We start from the raw sequence: 27,752 nt of genomic DNA on the forward strand, positions 1-27,752 counted from the left end.
AAATAAATTGGAGGCCATTTCTCAAAAGCACACGCAGCTTCAGGTATGAAGAAAGAGCCCCCAATTACTTCAACACGCACACCCCGTCCGCCCCTGTGTGGTCCGGGCTTTGTCACCCCTCGTCCCGCACACAGAAATCGGAACATTTTAACTCTTGCCACACTGGCATGGACGTTGAAGCCCCTTCGCCTGTGTGGGCACGGAACCGAGCGGCTGGCAACTAGCATCAGGTTTAGCTTAGCCGTAGCTGTAGGCTGAACCTGCAGCCAGGCTATTGCTTGACCTGCGAAATATTTTCTAATCCAAAATATTGTTTGTTTTTTTTAATTGCATGGATTGCCGATTTACGGTCACAGCATCCTAATAGGATTTAAATACGGACTTTGACTTGGTCACTCCAGAAACGTTTTGTTTTGTTTTTGAGCCATTTAGAAGTGGACTTGATGGTGTGTTTAGGATTATTGTGCCGCTGCATGGTCCAGGAGCACTTTATCTGGAGTGCACAGACTGATGGCCGGACATTCTACTTTTGGATCTTCAGGTAAACACCAGAATTCATTATTCTGTCAACCACAGCAAGTTGTCCTAGTCCTGAAGCAGCAAAACAGCCCCAGACCATCGCAAGCTAACACCATGCTGTAATGTTGGACTGTACACCTTTCAAAAAAATTCATTTTTTGACTGATCAATCCACTGATTCACTGTTTTTCCTAAGGTCTTAAGGATAATCAAAGAGCTTTTTGGCAAGTTTGAGATGACTCTTTGTGTTATTTTGTGACAGCAGTGGTTTTCGGCTAGGAATTATCCCATAGATGCTATTTTTGACCAGTGTCCTTTCTTATGGTGGAGTCATGAACACTGACCTTAACTGAGGCCAGTGAGAACTGCAGTTCCCGGGATGTTATTTGGGGTTATTCTGTAACCTCCTGGATGAGCGGCCATCACAATTTTGGAGTAATCTTAGTTGGTCGACCACATCTGGGGAAGGTTTGCCATGGTTTCCTATTTTCTCCATTTCTGGATGATGGCTCGGCCAGTGGTTCGCGGGAGCTCTGGAGCCTTTGAAATGGCTTTGGGACCTTTTCCAGCCTGATAGGTTTCAATACCTTTTTTTCTAATTTCTTCTGGAATTGCTATGGATCATGGCATGTCAATTGTGTTCCTGAGCTTTTGTAGCCTACTTCTCTTTGTTGAACAGATTCAATTTAAGTGATCTTGACTCATCACAGGTGGTGGCAATCAATTGCGGGTGTGGCCCGTGGAATTGAACTTAGGTTTCCCAAAACTGTGGTTAGTCACAGTTACTTTGTGTGCTATTACTTCATTTTTTTGCCTTAATAAAAATAATCCATATTTTAAAACTGTTTTGTATTTCCTTGGGTTGTCTCTGTTAAATTAAAATTGGTTTGAAGATATGAAACCGTTGTGAGTGATAGATATGCAAAAAACACTAACATCAGGAAGGGGACAAATGTTTTTTTACAACAAAGTATGTCGCCATGTAAATGTTGTGAATCATCAGCAGAAAGCCTTAAAATAAATATAAATCATACTAATGGATACACTTACTATTGCTGTGTCTGTCAGTGGCACAGAGTGAATATGGTCTACTTAGTGAGTAGGCGGTGACCTCTTAAAAAAACAGAGCGGGGCCAGCCTCGATGTTGCTACTTCAAAACATGGCCTACAGAGCCGGGCTGGCACACAAAGTTATTTTTAGCCAAAGGCTCAAAGGGGGAGCTCACATTCCCGGTTAAACTGTGTCACACTCAAACTTTTTCAAAAAAAGATCAATGTACTTCATTTTGGCTGGAAGAGTATGACAAGAAACAAACAAGTTGTACTGTGCATGTTTGATTATTTTTCTCGACGGTGGTGTAGGTGTATGCCCTTGCATAAATATAACCCACCGATGAACCTCACTGGATTTTCACACATGACTTATTGACAAGTGGCCAGTGTTAATTAGGCTGACCTGTGCTAGCACACAATGTAACACCTCCCAACATCGCCTCACCAGGCTATTTATTAACCCCTCTACCCCGCAGGGACCTGATTTGAATATGGCAAACTAGTCAAGTGGCAGATAAGAGGTCGTTTGGAGACGTGTACTACAGATTAAAAAAAAAAAACCCAAACAGGAGAAAAAAGCCCTCGGCTTCATGCTTTGACCTGATTTTCATGCTAATTGTTAAGTCAACATGTTATTGCGATCATCCTAATTAGACTTGTGAAAACAAACGGCTTGATATAATAACCACAGCAACATACACAGTGTGTGAATATCTAAGAATCCACAATTACAATAATGAAAACACGTAATGGAACTAAAATGTGAATTATGGGAATTTCCCTGCAGGGATGAATAAAGTATCTATCTATCTATCTATCTATCTATCTAAAAGAATGAAAACGTTTTCACTATTTAACACTTACTTTGTTACCCAGCCACTATTTTAAACAGGGTTCATATATATTTTTAATGGACAAATTCAAGCACATTTTAAGGACTTTCAAAGCCCAAATTTCCCATTGCTATAGTACCATTCCCCCTCGGATGGGTCTGGCCTTGATGCGGCGAGGGGGCTTGCGTGTTCCAGTGACCCTGGAGAGCGATACCGTCGGGAGCTTGCTCCTGGTAGGGTCACCCATGGCGGGCCGGTCTCCGGGGTAGGTTCCAGACAAACAAAGACCCCAGCGTGTCGGTACGCTGTGAGGTGGCAGCCCCACCAACCGACTATCCTGCGGAGGGCTAACAACTCACCCAGGAGAAACACACTTTGTTACGAAACTGACCAGAGAAAGAAGCCGGACTGACCAACACGGTAACGGACCCCAGCCTGCCCCCGACCAACGAGTACGGATCGATCTTCGTCATAAGACCCGTGTCGCCACCTGGAATGTCCAGACACTCCTTTGCCCCGGAGCTGCCACCCTGCTGTCCCGAGAGCTCTGTCGCTATAACATCACCATGGCAGGGCTCTGTGAAGTACGATGGCAAGGCAATGGTGAAACAACAGCTGGCAACCATTGCTACATCTGGAGTGGCCCCGAGAGTCGGACCGGCCTTTACGGTGTGGCTCTTGCCATTCCAAAAGCCCTCCGGAGGTCCCTCATCAGCTGGACACCAATAAGCGACAGACTACTGTCTGCTCGATTCCTCCACCATCACGGCAAGATGACAGTGATCGTCGCCTACGCCCCCACCGATGTCGCTGATGAGGATGCGAAGGACGCGTTCTTTGACCAACTCCACCAGGCTGTCAACCAAGCCCCACCACACGACGTCACCATCATCCTCACTGATGCCAACGCCACTCTATCCAGCAATGATCGGTCCCCCGGCTCACCTGTCGGCACCACCTTCGTTGACAGCACAACAAACGACAATGGCAACCGCCTCCTCCTCCTCTGCCACCAAAACAACCTTTGTGTTGCTGACACCTGGTTTCCCCGGAAATGCATCCATCACTGGACGTGGTACAGCCCAGATGGCAGAACCAGGAAGGCATTGGACCACATCCTGATATCACGACGCTGGAAGTCGTTTGTAACCAACTGCCGGGTGTTCAGAGGAGCACAGCTTGGCAACACAGACCATCGTCTGCTGGTGGCCCAGCTCAAGCTAAAGCTCCGAGCCAACCAGCACAAGACTCTGCCTCGCCCCGACTCCTCCCGACTCAGCGACCCCAACATCGCCAGAGACTTCAGTTGCTCCATCCGCCGCTCTCTTGATACCCTGGCTCCTGACAAGCTGACAGACTGGGCGGCCTTCAAGGAAAGTGTCCTCCAGTCTGCTCACAATGTCCTCGGACGCCCGCGATCCTCCCCGAGAAAGCCCTGGATATCAGAGAGGACACTAAACATCATAGACCAGCGGCGTGAGGCCCGACTCCGAGGCGACCTCACAGAGTATCGGAGACTGAATCGCCTGCGCAATGTGGCCATTGCTGAAGATAGGGAGAGGTTTTGGCAGGCAGAAGCCCAACAGCTTGAGTCCGCGGCCAACAACAACAACATGAGCCGCGTATTCAGTCTACTACGCCAAGCCCGTAGCGGCCCACACATAAAGACAGCCCTGGTAAAGGACTCAGACGGCAACCTCATCATGACAGAAGCCAACTGCCTCGAGCGCTGGAAAGAGCACTTTAGCCTCCTCTTGCAGCACAGCACCATCCCGGCTGATCCCACCCTCCTAGGGGCTGCGAGCACAGCACCTCCTAACGACACCTGCTGCACAGACCCTGTAACACCTGAGGAAGTGAGAGCTGCTCTGAAGAAGCTGAACACCAAGAAAGCCCCCGGCATCTGTGCCATTACCGGCGAGATGCTCAAGGCCGGCGGTGATGGCATGGTGGAGTGGCTAACCCGCCTATTCAACCAGGTGTGGGAATCGGAGCAGCTGCCCACCGACTGGACCAGAGGAGTCATCTTGCCCTTCTGGAAATGCAAGGGCGACAGGCTTGTCTGTGGAAACCACAGAGGCATAACCTTACTCTGGCAAGGGCAAGGTCTTTACCAGGATCTTGCTCAGCCGTGCCCTTCCAGCAATCAGAAGCTGCCGCCGTCCCCAGCAGGCTGGCTTTATGCCCAACCGCTCCACAACGGACCACATCTCTGCCGTCCGTTTGCTGATAGAAAAGACCCGTGAATTCCGTAAAGATCGCCATCTGTATATCGGATTCATTGATCTGAAGGCCGCCTTTGACACCGTCTGCCACTCTTCACTGTGGAACATCCTCCAAGCTCTCAGAGCACCACCCAAGATCATAGCCCTGTTCAAGCTGCTCTACAGCAACACAGAGAGCTGTGTCCGTATCAACGGCATTGACTCCGACTGGTTTGCTATCTCCAGCGGCGTTCGCCAAGGCTGTGTGGCTGCTCCCGACCTTTTTAATTGCATCATCGACCATCTGATGTTCAGGGTTAGTGAGCGCATCCCCGGAGTGTCTTTCGGCAACTACCACCTGACTGACCTGGAGTATGCTGACGACACCATCATTCTCAGCACTTCCTACAGCCAGCTGAGAGACGCTCTGGGCATTTACAGCGAAGAGGCAGCGCGGCTTGGCCTGCAAGTGAGTTGGACGAAAACCAAGTTCATGTATGTCGGTGATGGACCAGATCCACCTCCCATCCAAATTGGTGGCGACATCGTAGAGCCTGTCAAGAGCTTTGTATATCTGGGGTCCATGGTGACAGACAATGGGGACCTAAAACCAGAGATTCTCCGCAGAAGAGCCCTGGCAGCATCTGCTCTGCAGTCTCTCTGGAAACCACTCTGGCGGCACCAGACCATCGCACGCAAGACGAAGCTCCGCATTTACAACCTCGCCGTACTCCCTATCCTGCTTTATGGCTCAGAAACATGGCCCCTGAACGACACCCTGGCCACAAGAATCGATGGTTTTGATAGCAGGGCTCTCAGAACCATCGAGAACATCAGGTGGCCCCAGCGAGTCTCCAATAAAGAGCTCAGAGCCCGCACGTGCCAGCCCCAAGCATCTTCCTTGGTCGCACAACGCCGCACCCGCTGGTTTGGCCATGTCCTTCGTCTACCACCAGACCATCCGACACGAGCCATTCTCCAGTTTGACCCAAAGGCCGCAGGCTGGAGACGACCACGAGGGAAACCCCGCATTCGATGGCTCGACGTCGTTGCGGGCGACCTCCAACAACACGGAGTTGCCGTAGAGGATGCAGAACAGCTGGCACAAGACCGCCAGCATTGGAAAAACCTGGTTCATCTGGTCGGCTGAACGCACAGGGACGGGACCCCCCGACCTTCGCTGGAGCAATAAGTAAGTATAGTACCATTAAAACAATTAAAAACAGTGTAAATTACCATGGTATCTTGCAGAACCAAAAATGTATCTTTGATTTAAATATCCAATTTTTAATTGTACGTGTGCATTTATCAAGACATATGATTTTTAGACCTTCAGTAAATCGTGAATATAGTATATTTGTTTTTAAGAAAAATCTCTTACAATATACAGGACTGTCTCGGAAAATTAGAATATTGTGATAAAGTTCTTTATTTTCTGTAATGCAATTAAAAAAACAAAAATGTCATACATTCTGGATTCATTACAACTGAACTATTTCAAGCCTTTTATTATTTTAATATTGCTGAATTTGGCTTACAGCTTAAGAAAACTCAAAAATCCTATCTCAAAATATTAGAATATCATGAAAAAGTATACAAGTAGGCTATTCAACTAATCACCTGAATCATCTAATTAACTCGAAACACCTTGCGAGGGTTTCCTGAGCCTTAAAAACACTCAGCTTGGTTCAGTAATCTAAATCACAAGTATGGGGAAGACTGCTGATCTGACTGCTGTCCAGAGGACCATCATTGATACCCTCCATCAGGAGGGTAAGACACAAAAAGACATTTCTCAAAGAGCAGGCTGTTCACAGAGTGCAGTTTCAAAGCATATCCACAAAAAGTCTGTTGGAAGGGAAAAATGTGGCCGGAAACGCTGCACAACCAAGAGAGATGACCGCAGCCTTAACAAAATTGTGAAGAAGAGCCGCTTCCAGAATTTGGGGGAGCTTCAAAGACAGTGGGCTGAAGCTGGAGTCCAGGTATCAAAAGCCACAGTTCACAGACGTGTCCGGGAAATGGGCTACAATAGCCGTATTCCCATGGTCAAGCCACTTCTGAACTCAAGACAACGGAAGAAGCGTCTGACTTGGGCTATGGAAAAGAAGCACTGGACAGTTGCAGAGTGGTCCAAAGTCCTCTTTTCAGACGAAAGCAAGTTTTGCATTTCATTTGGAAGTCAAGGCGCCAGAGTCTGGAGAAAGGCTGGAGAGGAGCAAAATCCAAGTTGCTTGAAATCCAGTGTGAAGTTCCCACAGTCAGCAATGGTTTGGGGAGCCATGTCAGCTGCTGGTGTTGGTCCACTGTGTTTCATCAAGTCCAGAGTAAATGCAACTGTGTACCAAGAGATTTTAGAGCACTACATGCTTCCATCTGCTGAAAAGCTCTATGGAGATGAGGATTTCATTTTCCTGCATGATCTGGCACCTGCCCACAGTGCCAAAACCACCAGTAACTGGTGGACTGACCATGGCATCACTGTCCTTGATTGGCCTGCTAATTCCCCTGACCTGAACCCCATCAAGAATTTGTGGGGTATAGTTAAGAAGAAGATGAAAGACACCAGACCTACAAATGCAAATGAGCTGAAGGCCGCTATCGAAGCATCCTGGGCATCAATAACACCTCAGCAATGCCACAGGCTGATTGCCTCCATGCCACGCCGGATTGATGCAGTAATCCGTGCAAAAGGATTCCCAACCAAGTACTGAGTGCATCAATGGACATTTTCAAATGTTTGATTTAGTTTTGCTGTTATAAAATTATTTTTTTACTTGGTCTGAGGAAGTATTCTAATATTTTGAGAAAGGATTTTTGAGTTTTTTTCAGCTGTAAGCCAAAATCAGCAATATTCAAATAATAAAAGGCTTGAAATAGTTCAGTTGATGTGTAATGAATCCAGAATGTATGACATTTTTGTTTTTTTAATTGCATTACAGAAAATAAAGAACTTTATCACAATATTCTAATTTTCTGAGACAGTCCTGTAAGTGTTAGGTAAAAATAACAGTAATATGTAGCTTACATTTTCAGTTGCAGGAAGCTCTTCTTGTTACAGCTTACCACTGGAAACGCTGCCTTATTTTTTTGCATGGCCCACAATAAATGGCCATCATTGATATATGATCCGTGAAGTAATTCACATTAAATAAGTTCCCTGTTTAGGTGCGGCATGCACCTGTCCTGTTTGTGTGCAACCCGTAGGGTGCGATGATACATCTTCGAACGATGTCATAAAAATTAATGTGCGCTGAGGCTAATCACGAGAAAAGAACAAATGCAAAGGCAAGGCAAAGCAAAGCCATTAGGGGCGGCAGTAGCTCAGGAGGTAGAGCGATCGTTTTAGGATTAAGGGATCCCAGTTAGAATCCCGGCTTGTCCGTGTTACATGCCGAAGTCTCCTTGGGTAAGACACTGAACCCCCGATACCCCCAATGAGCAGGTTAGCGCATTACATGGCTGCACAGATCACGGCCGCTATTGGGAAATGTGAAGCACAATGTAAAGCGCTTTGGGAAGTCATTGACTTGAAAAGCGCTATATAAATGCAGATCATTTCATTTCATTTTTAGAATGCAGTGTTGGTGTTAAGTTTAAGCAGATGTGTTGAGAAACATGGCAACAATTTCAAGCATTTACAAGCACCTCACCCAAAATTCATGCACTTTTCATTCCTTGAAAAAAACAACATTGAAGTTCAAGCAAGGATTTTAAGCACTCTGCGGAATCCTGTTCAAATGACAAGTGGATGTTATCAAGATTCTCCATCAGGGTCACCAACCTTTTTTCGGCTGATTATTGCTTCATTGTTACCGATTACTGCAAAGGGCTACCAGTCTTATATGCAATTCTCAAATAACTTGTTATGTTACTTCTATGTTGTTAATATATTATCAAGAGGATGTAATTATTGGGAGTAGGGTTGAAAAAGGCTAAGTCAAAGACCAAAATATCTGCCTTGTATAAAAGGGTACCGAGTGATTTTATGTCTAAATTATAGGACATTTTTTTAAAGAATTGATCATGTCAAGTCATGTCACATTTTTTTGCGAAGCCCTTTATCACAAAATGTCTCAAAGGATTGCACAGGCCACAGTTACAATGTATTTAAAGAGTATCATGTACTAAAAGAAACTGATCATGTTCAGCACTAGCCTGCGAGCTACCCAGATGTTCATAGGGAGGTATGTGGGGACACGTTGGTGACCCCTGATATTATGGGCTGCACTTTACCATTCATGACAGTATTCCAAGTATAATCTTTTTTTTTTATTCATAATTTTCCATTTTTATCCAAATTTAGGCTCACTTTAATAGTCTTAATGTGTTTGCGTTAAAGATAAGCTTACAAACCAACCATAACCCTTTAGCCTGGTGGAGGTAATTAGCTTCTAAATGGCTGTCATAGATCTAATAGAACTGGAGCCTTTAATCTGATGCTTTGGTTATTGGCCCTGTGTGTCTTTGGGACGAAACGCAAAGTCCTGTCTCAGTCATTGGTGACACTGACACATGAAACACGATCATTATCGCTGTAATGAAACACCGATGATTTAGCTCAAAGAATATAAACTGAAGCTGACTAGTATTGTTTTACATCATGTGGTATGGATTTGCCGCGAATGTCACAAGATGTAATTTAATCCAAAAGGGGTATCTTGTTTTAGATGTGGAGGCTTTTATGAACTGCCTTGACTGTCTGTCAGAGATTCACCCTAACTTCATGTGTTTACTCAAATTTTATCAGGAAAGGGATTCATGATGTCAAGGTATCACTGTTTTTTTTTTTTTTGTCTTATGTAAGGGCCCGGTCACACAGCCGTTTGAGTCTGTATCGTGGGTAAAATTTTGCGAATTTTTTTTTTGCCCGTGGTTGCCCGCGATGGAAAATGCGCAAAATTGGCCAACCCGCTGTTCATCGGTGGTATGCCCGCAAAACAGACGCCGGCGACTGTTCCGCTTCCTCGTCGCGTCATTTCCGCGTGTGGACCACAGGTATAAAAGCTGCCGAGCCGGTGTTGTGCCGAGAAATGGATCCCTGCCGAGATTTGCATCCCCTGGCTACTATAACCACTTTGACCTGGTTTTATCTCACTTTTATATCACTTTTCAGGAATGTAATAGCGGACATATAAACAAAACCACTTTGTCTTGCATTTGTTGGGAATGTAATACAACTTAATCCGTTCCGTCTTTGTGTTTGTTGTGATTGTAATCGAACGGTAATGCACACCGTATATAAATCACTTTTGAGCAGGTAACAAGTTTATTTTGCCCTTTTCTATTCAAATCGCTCGTATTGAAACTGTTATGCACTCTACCATAAATCTCATTTCAGCATAATAAGCTTTATGGTAGAGTGCATAACAGATCTCAAAATTCATTTATATACGGTGTGGATTACCGTTCGATTACATTCACAACAAATACAAAGACAGAATGGTTTAAATTGTATACATTCCCAACAAATGCAAGTCGAAGTGGTTTTGGTTATATCTTCGCCATCACATTCTCGAAAAATGATGTAAAAGTGAGATAAAACGAAGTAAAAGTGGTTATAGTAGCGAGGGGATGCAAATCTCGGCATGGATGCATTTCTCGGCACAACACCGGGCTCTAGAAATCATAACCGCTCAAGACACAGTCCCGTGAAGATCAAGATTTCAAGCTATGGCACCGAAGAAGCCAATATGTTATTATTGTAATAGTTTTTCATTTTTATTTTATTATCTTGTTATGAAATAAAAAGAAATGTCAAGAAATAAAAATGGATTAAGACGAGGTCACTACGGTGACGGGGATCCATGTTCACCCCTTGACGTCTCGAGCACAACTGACGTGTGCTCGGCAAATCGCGCTGTATATACGCAGAGAAAGGCGTTTGACCGTCACACGCGTTACACACGCTAATTCACGTGATAACACCGCGATACAGGCGCAGAACAAACGTGCTATGACCGTGCTCCACCCTCGATTACCTGCTAAAATTTCGCGTCCTGCCCGCGTGTAACCACGCCCTGGCCGCGGCCGTAGCACGTCGTTCCCTGTCTATACCGCGTCATTACCTCGTGTGTACCACGTGTGCTGCCCGCGGTTACACGTGGTCTAAAGTTTTGAGCAGCACAAAACTTTTTCGCGCGGCCGACCGCGTGTGAATTTCCGACTGCGTGTAAAGCACTGCTGTATCTCGTCTGTATGGCGATCTCAAAGCGTCCAACAGCGTCTGCTTCACAGGCAGAAATTTCTGGCCGTGATTCAGCCTCGATACAGACGCAAACGGCTGTGTGACCGGGCCCTACGATATAATAATAATAATAATAATAATAATTTCCTTGTATTGTCATTCTGTGTAACAATGTACACAGAACGAAATGTCGATTGCATCTGACCCGATGCAGCCGCAGCCAAGAGAGGGCGCCGCCGACCACTTTTTAAGTCTTAGGAATGACTCGGCCGGGGCGCGAACCCGAACCTCCCAGTCTCAAAGCGTAGATGGTAAGGCGCCCGCTTTGAGACTGGGAGGTTCGGGTTCGCGCCCCGGCCGAGTCATTCCTAAGACTTAAAAAGTGGTCGGCGGCGCCCTCTCTTGGCTATTACTGTGATCACAGATTTAAGGATGATAGTATTTTCATGTGTGTATATATTTGTTATTTTCCTAGTCAGTAGTCGTATATTCTTTACTTCTAATTATTTAAAGGAAGATGAATAAAATCAAATGATTATTAAATTATTACAAGTAGTATATCTTACTCTTATTTGACAAATAGCCGTGTGCTGTTTAAGGGTGTTTGGGTGAAAAATAAAAAAAGAGAAAAACAATGAGACTAAACAAAAAGAAGTGCAGATTTTTTCACAGATTTTTTTGTTGTTATATTTCGTCAAAACCGCACAAGAGCACAGAAAGTGCAGGACAGTTAATTTGAAGCAATTGGCTTCAAAGAGTTCGTTGACCCCCTCGTGACTTGACTGTGCAAAGGAGGAAAAACTTTCAAACTGTTTTTAATTTGACCTGTATGAAAAATACCCTAATGCTCATTAATTCCAGGTGACAAATAGTATCAGTGATCATTGATCCCTTAATTCTTAAAAAAAAACACAGTAAATTGGAAAATGTTTTTCGCAACATGCCTAGGTGGAGGCTATGGCACTGAGGTCACGAAGCAATGAAAATAAGTTTGACTTTCCAATTTTTTGTAGTTCACTATCTTGTGCTTGTTTGCCATTTAATCCACAAAAAATGCAATTACACACTGAAATATGAAGAATCTTACCATCATCCAGCGTGATGTCTTGCAGGCCTAATGACCGGAAAGTGGGCTCCCTCTCCTCCGGCTCTTCTTTGATGTTCAGCCTCTCGACCTGCGATGTGAAGGGTCCCTGGGGGCTCAGTGGGTGTACCATAGACCCGGCAGCAGTTGGGGATAAACCAGTCATGACCGGGCTAGCCGCTTGAGGAGAAGGCTGTCCTGAATGTGGATGCTGTAAGGGGCCCAGGGGGCTGTTACCTGGTGAGGAGGAAGTGGGAGAATGGTAGGGCAGCGAGTGGAGTTGAGGGGAAGAAGGCCCAGAGTGAGGTGACGGGATCAAATGCGCAAGAGGGGCAGAAGACGGTGTGGGGCAGGAAGCAGAGCGTTGACCCACAGGGTGGTAGCCCATGGCCCGCTGTAGCTGGGGAGTGTGAGGCCCCACAAGTGGGTGGCTACTTGGTGAGGGGGCCTGGGCGGGATTTGGGGAACAGTGGTAGCCACTGAGCGTGTGAAGGTGAGGGGACGAGGGGGCAAGAAGGGGTTGGTGGCCCTGCGGAGAGCCCACCATGGGGCCTGACGACACAGGTGTGGACGGTGATGAGCAGGGAGAAGAGGAATACACCATTCCCATACCCAGCGGGTGTGATGCAGCGCTGGGACTCTGCTGGAATGGCACCCTGTCATAGCTCTGTGGAGAAAGGCTGGACTGGCCGTTGTAGGACAGGCTGTGAGGGTGACTCTGGTTGTGAGTCATGGGCTGATACGAAGACCGTGAAGGCGAAGAGGTGGCAGGGAGTGGGACAGGTGAGGAGCTGGCATGGTATGTCATGTGGCAGTTGGCAGGAGTGTGGTGCAAACTGTGTCCCTGTAGTTGGGAAAGATGCTGGAAGGACGGAGAACCCATGGGGCGGCAGGGATCTTGCATGGTTAGCAGGGCAGGTCCTAATCCTGAGGGCATACTGTGCGGGGAAGTGGACAGAAGGTTATCCGATGGGTGGCCCTGATCAGGGGAAGGCAGCTGCGGGTGCACCAGACTGGCAGCGTGTGTCAAGGGCAGGGACATAGCAGGTACAACGACATGGTCCAACTCATCCCGGTGCTCCTGTTTCACTAGCACTATGGGAAAAAAGTGAGAAGAAGATTAATTTGGGGCATGGAAATACACTTTTAATATGCATGTCTTCAAAATATTGTTCCAACAGTTGGACCAATACAGTAAAAGTAAGTCGTAAAATATAGAAAAAATAAATAAAGCCTGAGCAGATCCCCAAAACATCCTCATATTTTACACTGACAGGAGAAATTCGGACATCTGCCAAAATGCACCTAATTGAGATTTTCCTTTTCATTAAATTTTTCATCAAAATAATAGGGCTGCCAGTTTGTCTGGGCAGCATCACGTGAAATGCGTGACAAGATGACTGAATGCCCCCAAGAACAGATCAGAGCAACAGAACAAACGAGCTCATTGATCTCACGCCCTCAACTCACCCCATTACCCCTCTGCAATTGGAGGGATGAAGGGGTAAAACTTACAGTCCTAAAAAACACAAAATATGAAATGATAGGAGGGTTAAACTAAATTATTTTCGGCTAACAGAACATGAACACATTTCTAGCAAACCAATGCGATCAAATCCAGGCTACAGATTTGGTCTTTCTTTTTTGCATGTCCTTTCTTTGATAACATGGGTTTATCGGGCAACTCTTGTCCATAGGTACAAATGAACATTTGAAAACTGAGTATGTGATTGGCTGAGCGTGCCCTGCATCTTTCCTTTTTAGAAATAGTTGCATACATGAATACTGTCTATAAACTATGTAATGCTTATGTTGCATTTATGTGCTGTTAATTATTTATTCATTATTTAAATGGTATAAACATAAAGTTAAAGCAACAAGTTGAATCCACGCAAACGAGTTCCTTTTCCACACTTTCTTGTTTACCATACACTTCCAATAAAATTGTGTATTCAAAATGACATTTCGCTGATTCGTCAAATAAAAACGAAGGCTGTAGATAAGCAAAATTAAAACGAAATCAAATCTTACATTTCAGAAAAATGATGGACATATTTCCAGGGAGGTGCTTTTCACGTGCCCAAAGCAATACAAGCAAAACATTGAGAACTACATTGTACAATAGATAAAAAAAAAATCCAGGACCAATATACTTAAAATATGTTTGCCACATTTTATGAAATTGGTCAGTTTTGTGATGTAGAATGTTGGCGAAAAATACAAAGGAACCAACTTCATTTTTACATTACAACAGTAGCAGAATAAACCAATGTTACAGTATGGTCTTTCTGAGAGCAAAAGTAAGAATAGTGAACAATTTTTAATTGGTAGCTTGAAATACATTTTTGCTTGGGGGACCATATATAAGAGGTCCATTTCTAAATAAAATAATTATTTATTCTATTTTTGACTGTGTTCATTGAGAAATAAATATACGCTTCTTAGCGAAATTAATACAATTGTTACATTGTTTTATTAGTATTGTCTTTATTTTCAGTGTGACTGTAAAATGCAATAAGTCAGTATTAACAGGACAAGATGAATGGCATTGATTCGATTTACATGTCTAATTACTCTAACTCCTGTGCAGTCTGTTACTGGGATTATTACCACCCAGCTCGCAAAAAGATAAGAAACATCACTTATTAGAAGACCACCACCTCCTACGTATACAAGTAACACACACACGTACAAAAAAAACAGGTGGTGTCTGCAGTGCCTCTGATGGTTTCAGAAAACCTGCTTTTACGAAGAAACTGAGTAGAGTTTACTCTGCTCTTCTGTCATTGGCCACCCAGACCTGTCAAGAGAGAACAGGAACAGGAAGCGCCTGAGTGGGTGTGCTCACAAGTAGAGTCAGCAGGTGGCTAGATGAGCGATGTTACGTAAAGTCTCACACAAGCACACAATGTCTCCACCCCTCTACGCCGAGCAGAAAAAAACTAAACACATAATGAGGCAGGGGACTTGGCGAAGGTTTTAAAATCGAGCAGGTGTTTGTGTCATTGTGGTACTCCACTGCGTCACAGTCAGGTTGACACTGACGAAATGGCTTAATGAAACAAAAGCTCTGACCTTAAATATACGCTTTAGTTATTTGTGTGGGAGGGAACAGGAAATGGACAACAGGTTTAAACCTGATGCCTGGTATTACTTGAAAACTAACCAGAAAATAGGAAAAGCAACAATAAAAAATACTAAATGACTAATATAAGAGTGGTGATAACAACGATAGAAAATTATTGTTAACCTCACCTGAAAGGTAAGTGAAGCGTTGGGATTGGCTCCTTTTCCTTTTTCCATTGCAAACATAAAACTGCACTTGTGTAGCTGAGCTCACAGTTTTACTGTGGTAAGGAGGGACTTCAACAATGATACAGGACTGAGTGAAAAGCAAAAAGGTACATATCATTTAAGTGAACTGGACAAAAAATGAGCTTCTGCATTGGATCATCAACACTTACCGTATTTTCCGCACTATAAGGCGCACCGGGTTATAGGGCGCACCATGAAAAAATAGTTTTTGGTCCTATTTTTGACATACATAAGACGCACCGGATTATAAGGCGCTACAATGGGAACGTGGACAAAACAGTCAGATAGTTCAGTCCAACTTATTACCCCCTTAACATTCCCAAAGCTTGCAAAGACGCAAATACGTGTCGAGAACACGTGCGGATGCGGTGTCCGTAAGATGTCACTCAAATGCATCGTTCCATCATTCGGAAGGTTAAAGTCTTGGGATTCAAGAAATGATAACCATTCCTTAGTATCTATTTTCTTTTTCGCTCGCAACTTTACTGTGCATATGACAATAGACACTTGGAATTGAGTTTAATTTAAAAATAGACACTCCATTCCATCCATTATCTGCACCGCTTATCACAGAAACATCGAGTTCAGTCTGAAACAAGATACAGGGACAATATAAAACCCGGAATAGCTCACCTAAGTCGTTGTGTTCATAATAATGTGCAGGCAATGTCCTCTTATATCCGTGAGGGTAGTAAATCCAGGAGAATACAATATTTACAAATACAGAATAGAAAAAATTGCTTTCTCTATGCCGTCAGCCACGTGCTATACACATTCATCTTTTTCGGCAAATTGCAGGCTTTGTTTTGCCGTTCAAGCCAATGCCAGCCTGTAAATGATAAAAAGGATCCGCCCCTTGACCTCCGAATAAGTTTAGCCAATAGTGATCGATTCAACTGATGATTGACACATCTTTTTCGGCCAATTGCAGGCTTTGTTTGCCGTTTAAGCCAAAGGCAGCCTGTGAATGATAAAAAGGATCCGCCTCTTGACCTCCGAATAACTTTAGCCAATAGTGATCGATTCAAATGATGATTGACACATTGGTTAGCCAATGAAACGCCGGTAAATAAATCCCAGCATCCACCGCGTACTACTTGGCGTTCGGGGGAAAATCTAGTCGGCGGCTGCAAGTTAGTTGGAAAACTTTGCAACTTTAAAATTGATCCATAAATAAGGAGCACTGTATTATAAGGCGCATGGTCAGCTTTTGAAAAAAATAAAGGCTTTTAGGTGCGCCTTATAGTGCGGAAAATACGGTACATGTCACATAGGCATAGCTAGAAAAACATTTGGAATTTCACCAACAGCTACAGCCTTACACCTAAAAAGTGAACTCGGGTGAAACATAAAAGTGCCAGTTGATTTTAGGTTTGTTCTTAAAATAACTCCATAAATAAACAATTTAGTCAAACCCTGTGTGAGAGAGTATTAACAGATGACAACCATGTTGATGACTGAGCATAGATTTTGCATCTGTTTAGCTGTGGTTACCATTCTTACTTTCCCAATTTTCAAGCAATTTATCTGACTTTCAGCAGGCTTTGTGTGAACATAAGACTTGATTTGGCTTTGTTTAGACTGGTGTCACATGCATGCAGTCCATCTGTTCTAGTGCTGAGTGAGGCTGTGTGACTTTGTGCTACATTAACCCGTTGCATAAACCACGAGCTGGAGACTGACTTGCTAGTAATGCTTGTAGAGATGTATGCTTTGAAAATAAACAATTGATATCACGTTGATCTTAATATAATTCTAAACAGTGTAATATGGAGTGAAGAAAATTATATCTGTGAATTTTTTTACCTCCTCACAAGAGTGTCTTTTTTGTGTGAGAGTTTGTATTAATTGCAAAGGTTTTATAATACTGATAGTTCCGACCAAAAATTAAAATAAAAGTGCATTAAAAGGTTCTACTACAAATACAAGTGAAGTCACTGAAACACTACTCACGCCTTGGGTTTTCTCCCGGATGATTTTGGCTTCTACTTCCCACTGTGGTCGCCCATCTATAAGAAATTAGGGACGAAAGGTGAAAAAGAACTTTTTACCATTTGTACAATTAAAATGGGAAAAGTAACTACGGTATTTGTTGTTGGAGAGCAAAGTGTGCTTTTTCAGTTCAAGAATCCACATGGAAACAAATCTTTGTAGCAGTGAATTAATCACTATCAAATGTCAGAATAATCCTCCGATCTGGCTTGCCTGGCTCACATTATAAAGAGCACAGTGGAATCACTGTATTTATTCAAACTGCTTAAAAACAGCCTTTGCCGTTTTTCTACAATGGATATAATTATTTGGCCAGACATCATAGGGAACACTGGCAAGCCTCTGTGGTTGATAAACACAGCAGCCATTGACTAAAAGTTTAATTTGACTTTCCCTCTATGTTAGCATATAATATCGCTCCAAGCTGCGTTAATTGTAGTCTATGTTTTAAAGACATTAGCACGGCGCCATCCAAAACGTCTTCCACATAAGACTGAAAAGATCTTTCATAATTCCTGCCATCATTGAATCTGTGTTCTGCAAAGAGGGTGTGTCCTATTGTTTATCTTGAGTGCACTCTAATCTCGGGCTTTCCACTATTTGAGCGTAAGATTGTTACCTTTCATAACAATAAAGAAACCCAACAAGTGTTCATTGCGGTAATGCAGTGGTAGTTGAATGGAGAAAAACAGAAATGTCCTTCAGCGTCTTTTCATTTGACACCAGTGTATCATTGCAAAATGCCTTGTTGACTCAACAGGCTGGAGCAAGGGCCCCACATGCTCCGTCAGACAACGAGCACCAACAAGAATCTCATTCCACACTAAAACAATGACTTGCGTTGGCGGCACCATTCGTGCCACATGATTGTAATGACTCGCTGGGCCTTATCTGTAAACAAAAAATAAAATTGACATGCTCCACTTAATTCAATCTTAGCTTCTATGGTTGATGAAGTGTGATTATTTTACTATTCTGTTATTCTATTCTAAATAAATAAAAATGTGTATATGCACTAGACCAGGAGCCGGGAACCTTTTTGACCTAAAGGGCCATAATCGCAAAATATAGTGTTTTTTGTTTGCGAGAGAGCCATACCATATATTAAGATGAATTCCAGCAAAACTGCCAAGCGCATTTTATTTTACTGAGGGAAGTTTGACGATTTAATAAAATGTATAAAATAAGAATAATACCAGAGCAAGTGTCCCATATCAACAATCAACCCACTTTAAACTTGCCTCCCTCCCGCAATTACTGAAGATCGTTGAGGCTCATTTTGACCTTTAGTGGTTTTCCATAAATGATAGTTTAAAAGATATGTACCAAAATACTGCAAACAAGTACTAATACTGATGTATTTACTACCTTTGGTGCAGAAGTGCGCTGTGTGCATAGCTATGCCCACCAAATCTGGCTGTTTACAGTTTTTGGGTGTTTTTTTATCACAGTGTTCAAACAATGAACCTAAATTATTTAATGAGCTTCCATATAAAGGATTAATTAGCAGCATACAGCCAACATGCTGTGTGTAGGTGTGATACTTTGACTGTAAACTGTAGTGGGGCGTAAGCTCTTAATATACTGGAATGAACCATTCCCACTTTTAGTGCAACGTCAGCTATGCGCGCCAAAGACTCAGCCCCACCCTTTCCAAAATAGAACGCTGTAGATGAGATATTGATGGGTACAATTTTATCTCCGAAGAATATGTACTCATGAATAGAGCCATAAGTGCCCGGCCCATTTACTATACAATTGTATGTACTGTAAATCACCGCTGTACAAATAACAAAGAGTATTGATGGTTTACAGTAGTTGAGCTGCTCGGGCAATCAAACTTTTCTTGTTAGTAGAAAAAGTGACAGGAGCTATACAAAAGATGTCTTTAGTTCTACAAAGGTCTTGACCAATGACTACTCAAAGTTATTGATTGAAATTGATATAGGGTCCACAAGTTTAGGACTCAACCCTCATGTTGTGTTAGGAATTGGCACCATTAACTGTTGTTAGCAGGTCAGTTTAGACCCGGGGTCTAACTTAGTCCTGACCACCAATATAGTTGATACTACAACCCAACAAACAAATGAATCTATTATTATACATTGCCATTGTAATTTGATTGTATACCCCTGAGACACATCAGTCATTACATTTTATGACTAGAAACAGAACACTGGAGACCTTAACACAACACAAGGGTTATGTCGTGGTTTTAAATTTCAAAGACTCAGCACATTTCAAGTTACTTTGTATTGGCCTGAGCTCCAGAGAGTATTACTGACCTGATCTAAACAAATCAAAGTATTTGTCTTGTTATGAAAACAAAAATATAGACAACAACAATAAACATGAAGAATAAGTATGAAGCATCACGTCTTTGGAGTCTAAGGATTGCTGTGAAACTGATGTCTTTTAATCACACATTGACTGGTTGTTTTTCAGTTGGAGGACATACCACTCACTGGTTTCCATTTATTCTTATTCCTTCCATTGCTACAATTATTTCAATCAGAGCCTTTCTGCAATAATCCGGGTAGATTGGTCAAGATGAGGAGGTTCATTTGAATAATCTATCATCATCATCATATTTAGCTTCCGACAATGTTTGTTTTGTCTTTTGCATTGTTCTGTCATCCACATTATTTATCCACTGTGCAGCCCATGTTTATCTCATTTTTGGGAGTTCCCTTTGCCACTTTTTGGGGGAGATTTTACCACTCGACCATACCGCATATGGATGTAATGCATCACCGCATACCCTCCTCATCTGTGCCTCATTTCTCTCAAGGATCTTTGCAAGGGCTTGACTTGTACGACTTGACTTTTTGCCATGTAAGAACTTGTCTTTTTAAGAGCAAACAATAGCAGATGGGACAGGCAGTGACTGGCTCAGTAAAGAATGTCACAAAAGAAGACATTTTCAAAATGTGTACTGCATTAGCAAGAAAAAAGTAAATTTAAAAATGTACTTTTCAAATTATATTTTATTATTTATCTATTAGTTTAATGTATTAGTCAGATTTTACTTCACAAACTTTCATTACTTTACGATTTACCCTTTTTTATTTGCATGAAAAGACAACAACACTATCTTACCAGGTCCTTTTTCCAAGAAAATGACTTTGGACTCTGGAAAAAAGTTGCTCCCAGTGATGGCCATCTCTTCGCCACCACCTACCAAACAGCTGGCCATACTGGTTTTGTCAACCTGAGGTAGCTCTTGAGCTGAACGCTGGGCTGGAGGAGATCCAACAGATGTTAAATACAAAAGGGAGTAATCAATTACCAAGTCATTTTTACATCACTAGTCATGTCACAAGTGTGACATTTACTAAATGTTACAGTAACCTGTAGAATCACGTACTGTAATAATACCCATTTTACCGAACCGAAAACAAGGGAGAATGTCCTTCTCCCTATAGTGTTGGTTGTATTAATACAAACCATGCAAACATGGCATGGTTGGTTGGGGTGAACGGTGATACGGATGAAATAACGTGGATCATATAGCGAACTACCAAAAACGTGCTGCCTTGTGTCGATTGGGCTTTTGCTTGTTTACAATGACAGAAACATTGTTTATTGAGTGTGGGTTAGCAACTCACAGCATTCAACAGGAATGGAGGCAGCTTGCAGCGACAGCACTTTCCCATTGGGCTGAGGGATGTGAACTCGGAACACCACCCGTACTCGTGTGTTCTTCCTTCCTATGTCTGTCTCCCCTTTTCGCAATTCGATGTCTGAGTTCCGAAGTTTGAGGATACCTGCACAGTCAATACTGTGGGAAGATTGAGAGAATAAGGTTGAAAATTAAATCCAGAAAAAAAACAAAGAAGTTCAGCAGGGTTTTTGGAAGAATAATATAAACTCTAAATTTAAATATCGATGGGAAAGTCGAGACCCCATCCTTTCCTGTTAATTCCAATGTAAATAAACGGAACAGAGCCTTATTCAAATATTGCCAGCTTTAACAGTCGCATAAAGTTAATTTATTTACTCTTTTGGTGTTTCACTACTTTCTGTTGGTTTAAACTAAAAATACCTAAAAATCCACAATGGAAGAGGCCATAAACCCCATAAACAAAGTTGGACTTCCCTCACACTGGGAAGCTTGTAAATGAAAAATGCAACCTGAACATACTTGTGACTTTTACCTGGCAGACATGTTATTTTCAGGAAGGAGAGGAATTTCCAGAACTTTGGTGCTGGTGATCACTATCTCTTGGCTGGCCGTGGCCACCGTTTTACCAGTGATGCGGTGCACTTGGTAAAAAGCGTGTGGCCTCAAGTAACGGTCATCTGCAGTTCCAATGAACATCTGTAGGTTGACAGGCTTTTCACTGTAGCCAACAAGCTGAAAAATGACAGTAAATGGTATCATGCAAATGCAAGTCCAGCTGAAAAGTGGACACAATAAAACATTTACTTGTCTGACTTTAATTTGCAAGACCTTCAAATATCAGCTCAAGGTTGTTAGAGTTCTGGCAAATTCACTGGATCTCCATCTGGTATATTGATACAGTAGCCGATGATTTCTTAGACAGACTATAAAAAATCCCTATTTCATACCTGGCACAGGATAAAGTAATGCCCCAAAGCCAGTCATTTCACAGATGTTCATCTTGGGCAATTATGTTTAAACAAGACTACATAATTGAAACATGAAATAAATGATTTAAATCAATGTTTCTGTCTTCCATATTAACAAGACAATTTCTGTACCTTGTGTCTAATACACAAAGCCCAAACAATCTGAAACATGTCCACCAAGTAATTTGCTTAGAAATAAATCCCATTACTGAGTAACTAACAAGCTCAGCTGATAAAATGATAACCTCTTAGAATGGACTGATACTAAAATATTCCACTTGCAAAATACAATAGCTGCAATGAATGATTTAGGGTGAAGCAGCAAATAGAGTTGTTTTCAAATGGTATCATGATTGCATCTTTGAATACTGGTAGAGAGTACATTATTTACATTTTTTCAGAACATTTAACCTTGTTTGTGAAATTTGATGAGGCAACAAAGATACTAATAATGTTTTAGCCTTATATAGCAACAGGGACCTTTGCAGTGGGAGTTAAATCGTAAAAATCTTGTAAACAGAGAACATATTTTGTTTAAATTAACTAAGGCACATTTTGCAAGAAGGAGAATACCCAACATTTTAGGCGTTTATCATGTATCTCAAGGCAAAAAAAACTAACTGTGTATATTATTTGCAAGAAAATGTTCTCACAATTGTTATTTTTCTGACAGCAGTGCAACAGTTTAAACAATAATTTTGTAAAATTTGTTGAAAAAAGTATGATCAATAACCAAAAATGCAATTATTATACTGTTTACTTCAGAGGTTCCACCACAATATAAATTAAACCGAAATCAAAAATGTTGAAAATAATTTTTTTTAAAATGGGAAGATTGATAAAATCAAACATTTTTGTCCTTGATAGGGAAGAGCTAAACTTGAAACACTTAGATCAGCATAAGATTTGTATAATTTGTATGATTGTTCAGGTGTTGAATTTAGTGTAATATGTGTAAAAGTACTTGAATATCCAAGATATAGAATGATAACATTTTTTCCCAAATAATTGTGTATAGAAAGCCCAATAATGGTAAGTATAGCAAGCCGAGAAAGTATCCAGAATGGTTGTTGTCATCATTTTCAAGAACAATGTGAAACGCCTTGAACAAAAGACAAACAGCTGTTTTCTTCATTTGTCCCAAGAGTTGGCACTCTGGTTTCCGCTTAAAAAGACAGGTGAAATATTTGACGATGGAAAGTGTTGCATGCCTGATAGAAGATGAGGGAAATGAGAGCAAGACCTTATTCTGAGACCTAGAAGCCATACAATCACACTACTGTTGAGATGTTGTGCTTGGCAGGCTCGGTGACGGCAGGATGGCACCTCTGCTCACATTTGTGCACGCTGTACTGCCCTTATAGCCCTCCCCTTCAAAAAACATCCCAAGTTTAGTTTGAGGGCAGCTCTGTAGGGTTCGAAGAAAACAAGGTCTTTCAGTGCTGTTGTACCTAGGGAATTGCCAAACCTCAACTGAGCTGCAGCTGGTTACCAAACCCATCTTCATCTAAGTTCTGCATCACACTATTGTGTCAACACTCTGTACACTCTGTCCTACTGTGGTAACTCAGGAGGGAGCAAGTGAGATTGGTTACATGCTGTTCTAAAACTAACCTGAGCTTGTGTGAATAGCCATAATTGCTCCCTGAACTACATCGACCTATGTAAATACAACACCCTTAATCAAACCCTTATCACAGCCGGAATAGAAGTTAGAGTTATACTTAATGTTCTAACATCTTCCTCATGGGCAATTTAAAGCACTTTTAAGGACTTTCAAAGACAATTTTCCAATTTCCCCAGTACTATGAAAATTAAAAATTCCCTTGTGAATCATGTATTTTGCAGAGCCACAAATATATCTGCGTTTTACATGAGCAATTCTTTATTTTGATTTTTAGATATTGAATAGTAAATCGCAAATTAGTTTTTTGAGCCAAATTTCTCCTCATAAAGGTATTGGGTAAAATTGACAGTAATGTTTATCTTACATTTTCAGTTCAAGGAAGTTCTTCCCATTAAAATTTACCACTGGAAAACATTACCATAATTTTTTGCATGGTTCATTATTAATGTCCATAATTCATGGGTATTTTTTGCACTAATACACATTTCTTAGCGCCCTGTATATAGGCACGATCAAAGCAATTACCAAAATTCCTGCACCAACAGATGTCAGAGTTTTTAGACAATATTTGGGCATGGTGAACTTCTTAAGATAATTCCAGCCACTAATTGCAGAGCTCTCACAGCCCTTGATAACCCAAAACCTAGTTCCAACTAAAACCAAAATCACAACCATAACCCTGGCTCCAACCTTAACTCAAGAGTTTGTATACAATTTTTAAAGACCTAGTATAGGGACAAACTCTAACCCTAACCTGAAGCCGTAATAAGTCAAAATTCTCTTGAAAGGGTGAGAAATGGCCACAGCAAAAAAAGGCATGTGTAGTCTGCTATGCCTCTTTAATCAGTGTACTGCAAATATATCATAGTGGCATTTTACATTGCTGGCAAACTTTGTCTCAAATAGAGGCCAAAAAGCCACAATCACGAGGCAGGAAGAAATTCAACAGGTCATTTATGCAGCCAACTTGTCATGACCCATGAGTATAAATGACACATTTTTTTATATTCAGAAAGCCACATGGTCACAGTTGTTTTGTCCAGATGGTCAGCGCTCGCTCACAAATTCAGAGCAAACCATTTATCTGCAACAGCAACAGCAGCAGCACGAGCGTCACAGACTATACAGAATGAGTTGAGTTGTGTGTGGATACAGAAGACCCCACCATCATTATGTGATCAGGACATATAATTAAACAAAAAACACAGGTCCAGTTGTTCTTTCCATTATTTTCCCATCATTACTTTGATATCAAATCTGCTATGGTTTGCAATAATCTGTGGTCTGTGCAGCCCTTTGAGACTCTTTGTGATTAAGGGCTATACAAATAAACATGACTTGACTTGAGTATCAAATTTGGCCAGGCAGTAAATGACATCAAACAAGGAGAGGACATTTTTAGAAACGTAGCATGGACTATTTAAGGACAAACAGAAATATTCATGTCTGAAATGGAAAAATGTACCCTAGTTTGGACATGGTTATGTTAATGAGAGACTTTGGGCATGTTATATGCAAATCACACTCCAGTTTCAATACAGTGTGAAATAACAAAAGACAAACGCCAGTGTAAAAGTGCTTCTAAGGGTGGTTGTTTTTTATTTTTTAGAGAAAAAGAGGGCTGTTTTTTTATGATACATCTTGGGGGAAAAAAAAAAAACATGCACTCGACTCGTCTACTATTACGGAGTCACCAAACAAATCTGCGCTGAGTGTGAAATACCACAGAAGGGTGGTCTTTGCACTTTTAACTCATCTTCTGTGGCTGTCCAGAGTAAACTGTATGGACTCTTCTCAACAAGAAACTGAATCCTGAATAAAAAGATCTATTAGATAGTAAATGCTGTGGACCAATCGTAACCGTTGCTGTTGCCTTTGACTGGACTGGATTTGGGCTTGGGATGAACTTGCTACCCGAAAATACAACAGCTGGATACAGTTACATATCCTGCTCTCACTAAATAAAGTCCCCATTTATTTTTGGCCTTCATCTGTTCCACTGGTCAGTAATAATGGCAACAGGCTCAGGAGCAAAAACATCATCTGGGGCTGCATGTAAACATGAAATTGTACACGCAGCAAAGACGTGTTCAAGGTAATACCTGGCCTAGCCACAAATTGGGTTTCTATTTACGTATACATGTGTTGGTCAAAGTCAAACACTCTTGAAGGTCATAGAATTAGCATTTAAAACCAGATTCATGTGATGTTACAAAAGCTCAACTCAGTAAACATGAACATGTTTTTCTCTCATTTAAAAGTGGTTAAAAATGTATCTTAATGCAAACATGAACACGTCAAGGTACAAGCTGTGTGTTTGCCACCACATCACCACAATCACCAATTCGAATGAGTCTTCTTAACCAACTGTCATTCGCAACGACCATGACTTATGAATACCAATAATAGAATTATTCATTTATATGGTTTTGTGTGTGCTCCCGGGGAGTGTCAATGTTGATTACTCATCTTACTTCCTTTTTTTCAATTGTACTTTTGATATGTGTTATGCTAGAAGTAGTATTTTTTAGCACAAACTTATTAATTTCAGATAGGTTGTTTGGTTTCATCCATCTGCTGTTGGAGGTTGTAGATTCCCGTCTCTTCATATTTTGTGAGTACGGCATGGCCAGAAAGATGGCACATTCTCGCGTGAAGTTTGTTCTTTTATAAATACCAAACGTTGATTACAAATGGCCTTGTTTTGTGCATGTGTATATTTGTATAAATGAGGCACCAGAGACCTGGTAATTAAATGATGAATTATTAAATAGACATAAAAACATTCGATTTTGGCATTTTAACCTTTTTTTTTTTAGATATGAACACAAATATTTAACTTTCCAACTTTGTGTCACTTTTCTGCTAATCCTGTCCACAAAAAAAGAATTGAAATATTTAAAATTTCGAATATGTTTAGAAAGAAGGAAATGTCACTCTTCAACGATGTGTTTGTTATCTTACAACCATAGCTAAATATGAACCAACTTAAGGCAGGCAACTCATGCTTCTACACTGTATTTATCACTTTAAAGTCAAATGCAGAATAAAAGTTCTGAAAGGAATACCTAAAATATTGGATTCTGAATCTGTGGATTTGATCATTCCCAAGTGAAAACCTGAACAAGATTTGGTTCAAGTTCGTAAAGGTGTTGATTCTTTGGTATAGCAGAAAGGGAAGCTGATTTGCATTAGGGCTTTAACATTGCCCTTAAAACAACTGGTGTAAATTGGGAGAAGTATATGTTGAGCTTGCCAATCTGGCCAACTGTATGCAAGTAAAATCAGATTTTTTTATTCTGTGCTCTGCATGAAATTGTACTATTTTTGTCTTGTTTCCACATAGTCGCAGTAACATAAAAAGTTCTTAACCTACAGCTTGCTACTTAACTTTTCCAAAGTCTGTCAAACATGAAACAGCCATATATCCATTGGGCCATACATTTTGTTATCTGTTTTTTTTCTTAGTATCATTTTCTGTTTTAATATTATTTTTAGGTGTGAATCAAATTTTGAAAACTAATAATGTTAATTTAATATTAACTGGTTGTATAGATGTCAACATTCTGCTATCCAGATTTTATTTCCTGATTCTCGTCACAACTCTGTGTCACAGTCTACCCCAGCTTAGGCCGTAATGAGATACTTTCTTACATCAAGCGCCTGACTTTGCGAAGTTGTTTCCCTGTGTTGCTGCAGGGTTGTCATGGTGAGACTTTTTGTGTATGCAATCGAGTATGCGCGTGTACATACGTATGTGAGCGAGTGAGGGGCTTTAGACGCACATAAGCTGCCGCTCTTGAATTTTTGCTAGACAGGGTAAAGGAGTTGTGCTACAGCAAATTAACTTTGGTGTTAATGATGGTCTTTCAGTTGTAATAGTACAGCTTGTATATGTGTATGGATATATTTTAATAATCATCAAACAAGTGCTGAAATTGTCTTTTTTTATTACGACTGTGATTTGGTCTGCTGAATCTTTGTGTACATAATGTAGCAAGTATCTTTTTTAAACTACTACAGCCCTGTTGAAGAAAGAGTTACGCAAACCTTTTTGGTCATGCTAAAGATTAGCGTTGATCTCGGCAATTTGCTGTTTGCCCAGCACAACATGGAGGGTAGATGGAGCCAGGGGTCCAGTTGAATGTTTGTTTAAAAAAAGTCAATACATGTGCGTGCACAAGCATTTACTGTATACTGGATCATATCAGTATATGGCCTTGAAGGACGGGTCCGGGCTCACTCCTTCCTGTTTCCCATCGTATCCTCTCCCGACCTCTCCACGAAACTCATACTCCTTGTGACTTGCCTCCTCATTGCGCGCTAAGCCCGACTACGTCCAATG

General features: G+C 41.6%; 1 protein-coding gene across 1 annotated transcript in view; it reads right to left on the reverse strand.

Moving 5' to 3' along the window:
- nfatc3a (nuclear factor of activated T cells 3a) overlaps window positions 1-27,752 on the reverse strand; it is an 81,909-nt gene that overhangs the window by 13,876 nt on the left and 40,281 nt on the right. The window contains exons 4-9 of the mRNA XM_088334685.1: window positions 21,345-21,544; window positions 20,796-20,968; window positions 20,287-20,427; window positions 17,149-17,204; window positions 15,136-15,262; window positions 11,884-12,975 (exon numbers count right to left, since the gene is read on the reverse strand). Coding sequence (XP_088190811.1) covers window positions 11,884-12,975; window positions 15,136-15,262; window positions 17,149-17,204; window positions 20,287-20,427; window positions 20,796-20,968; window positions 21,345-21,544 — 1,789 coding nt within the window. The remainder of the gene's footprint in view (window positions 1-11,883; window positions 12,976-15,135; window positions 15,263-17,148; window positions 17,205-20,286; window positions 20,428-20,795; window positions 20,969-21,344; window positions 21,545-27,752) is intronic.

This window comes from Urocampus carinirostris, chromosome 4 (genome assembly GCF_059441175.1).
Source record: "Urocampus carinirostris isolate Australia breed hairy pipefish chromosome 4, RoL_Ucar_1.0, whole genome shotgun sequence".
Classification (NCBI taxonomy): domain Eukaryota; kingdom Metazoa; phylum Chordata; class Actinopteri; order Syngnathiformes; family Syngnathidae; genus Urocampus; species Urocampus carinirostris.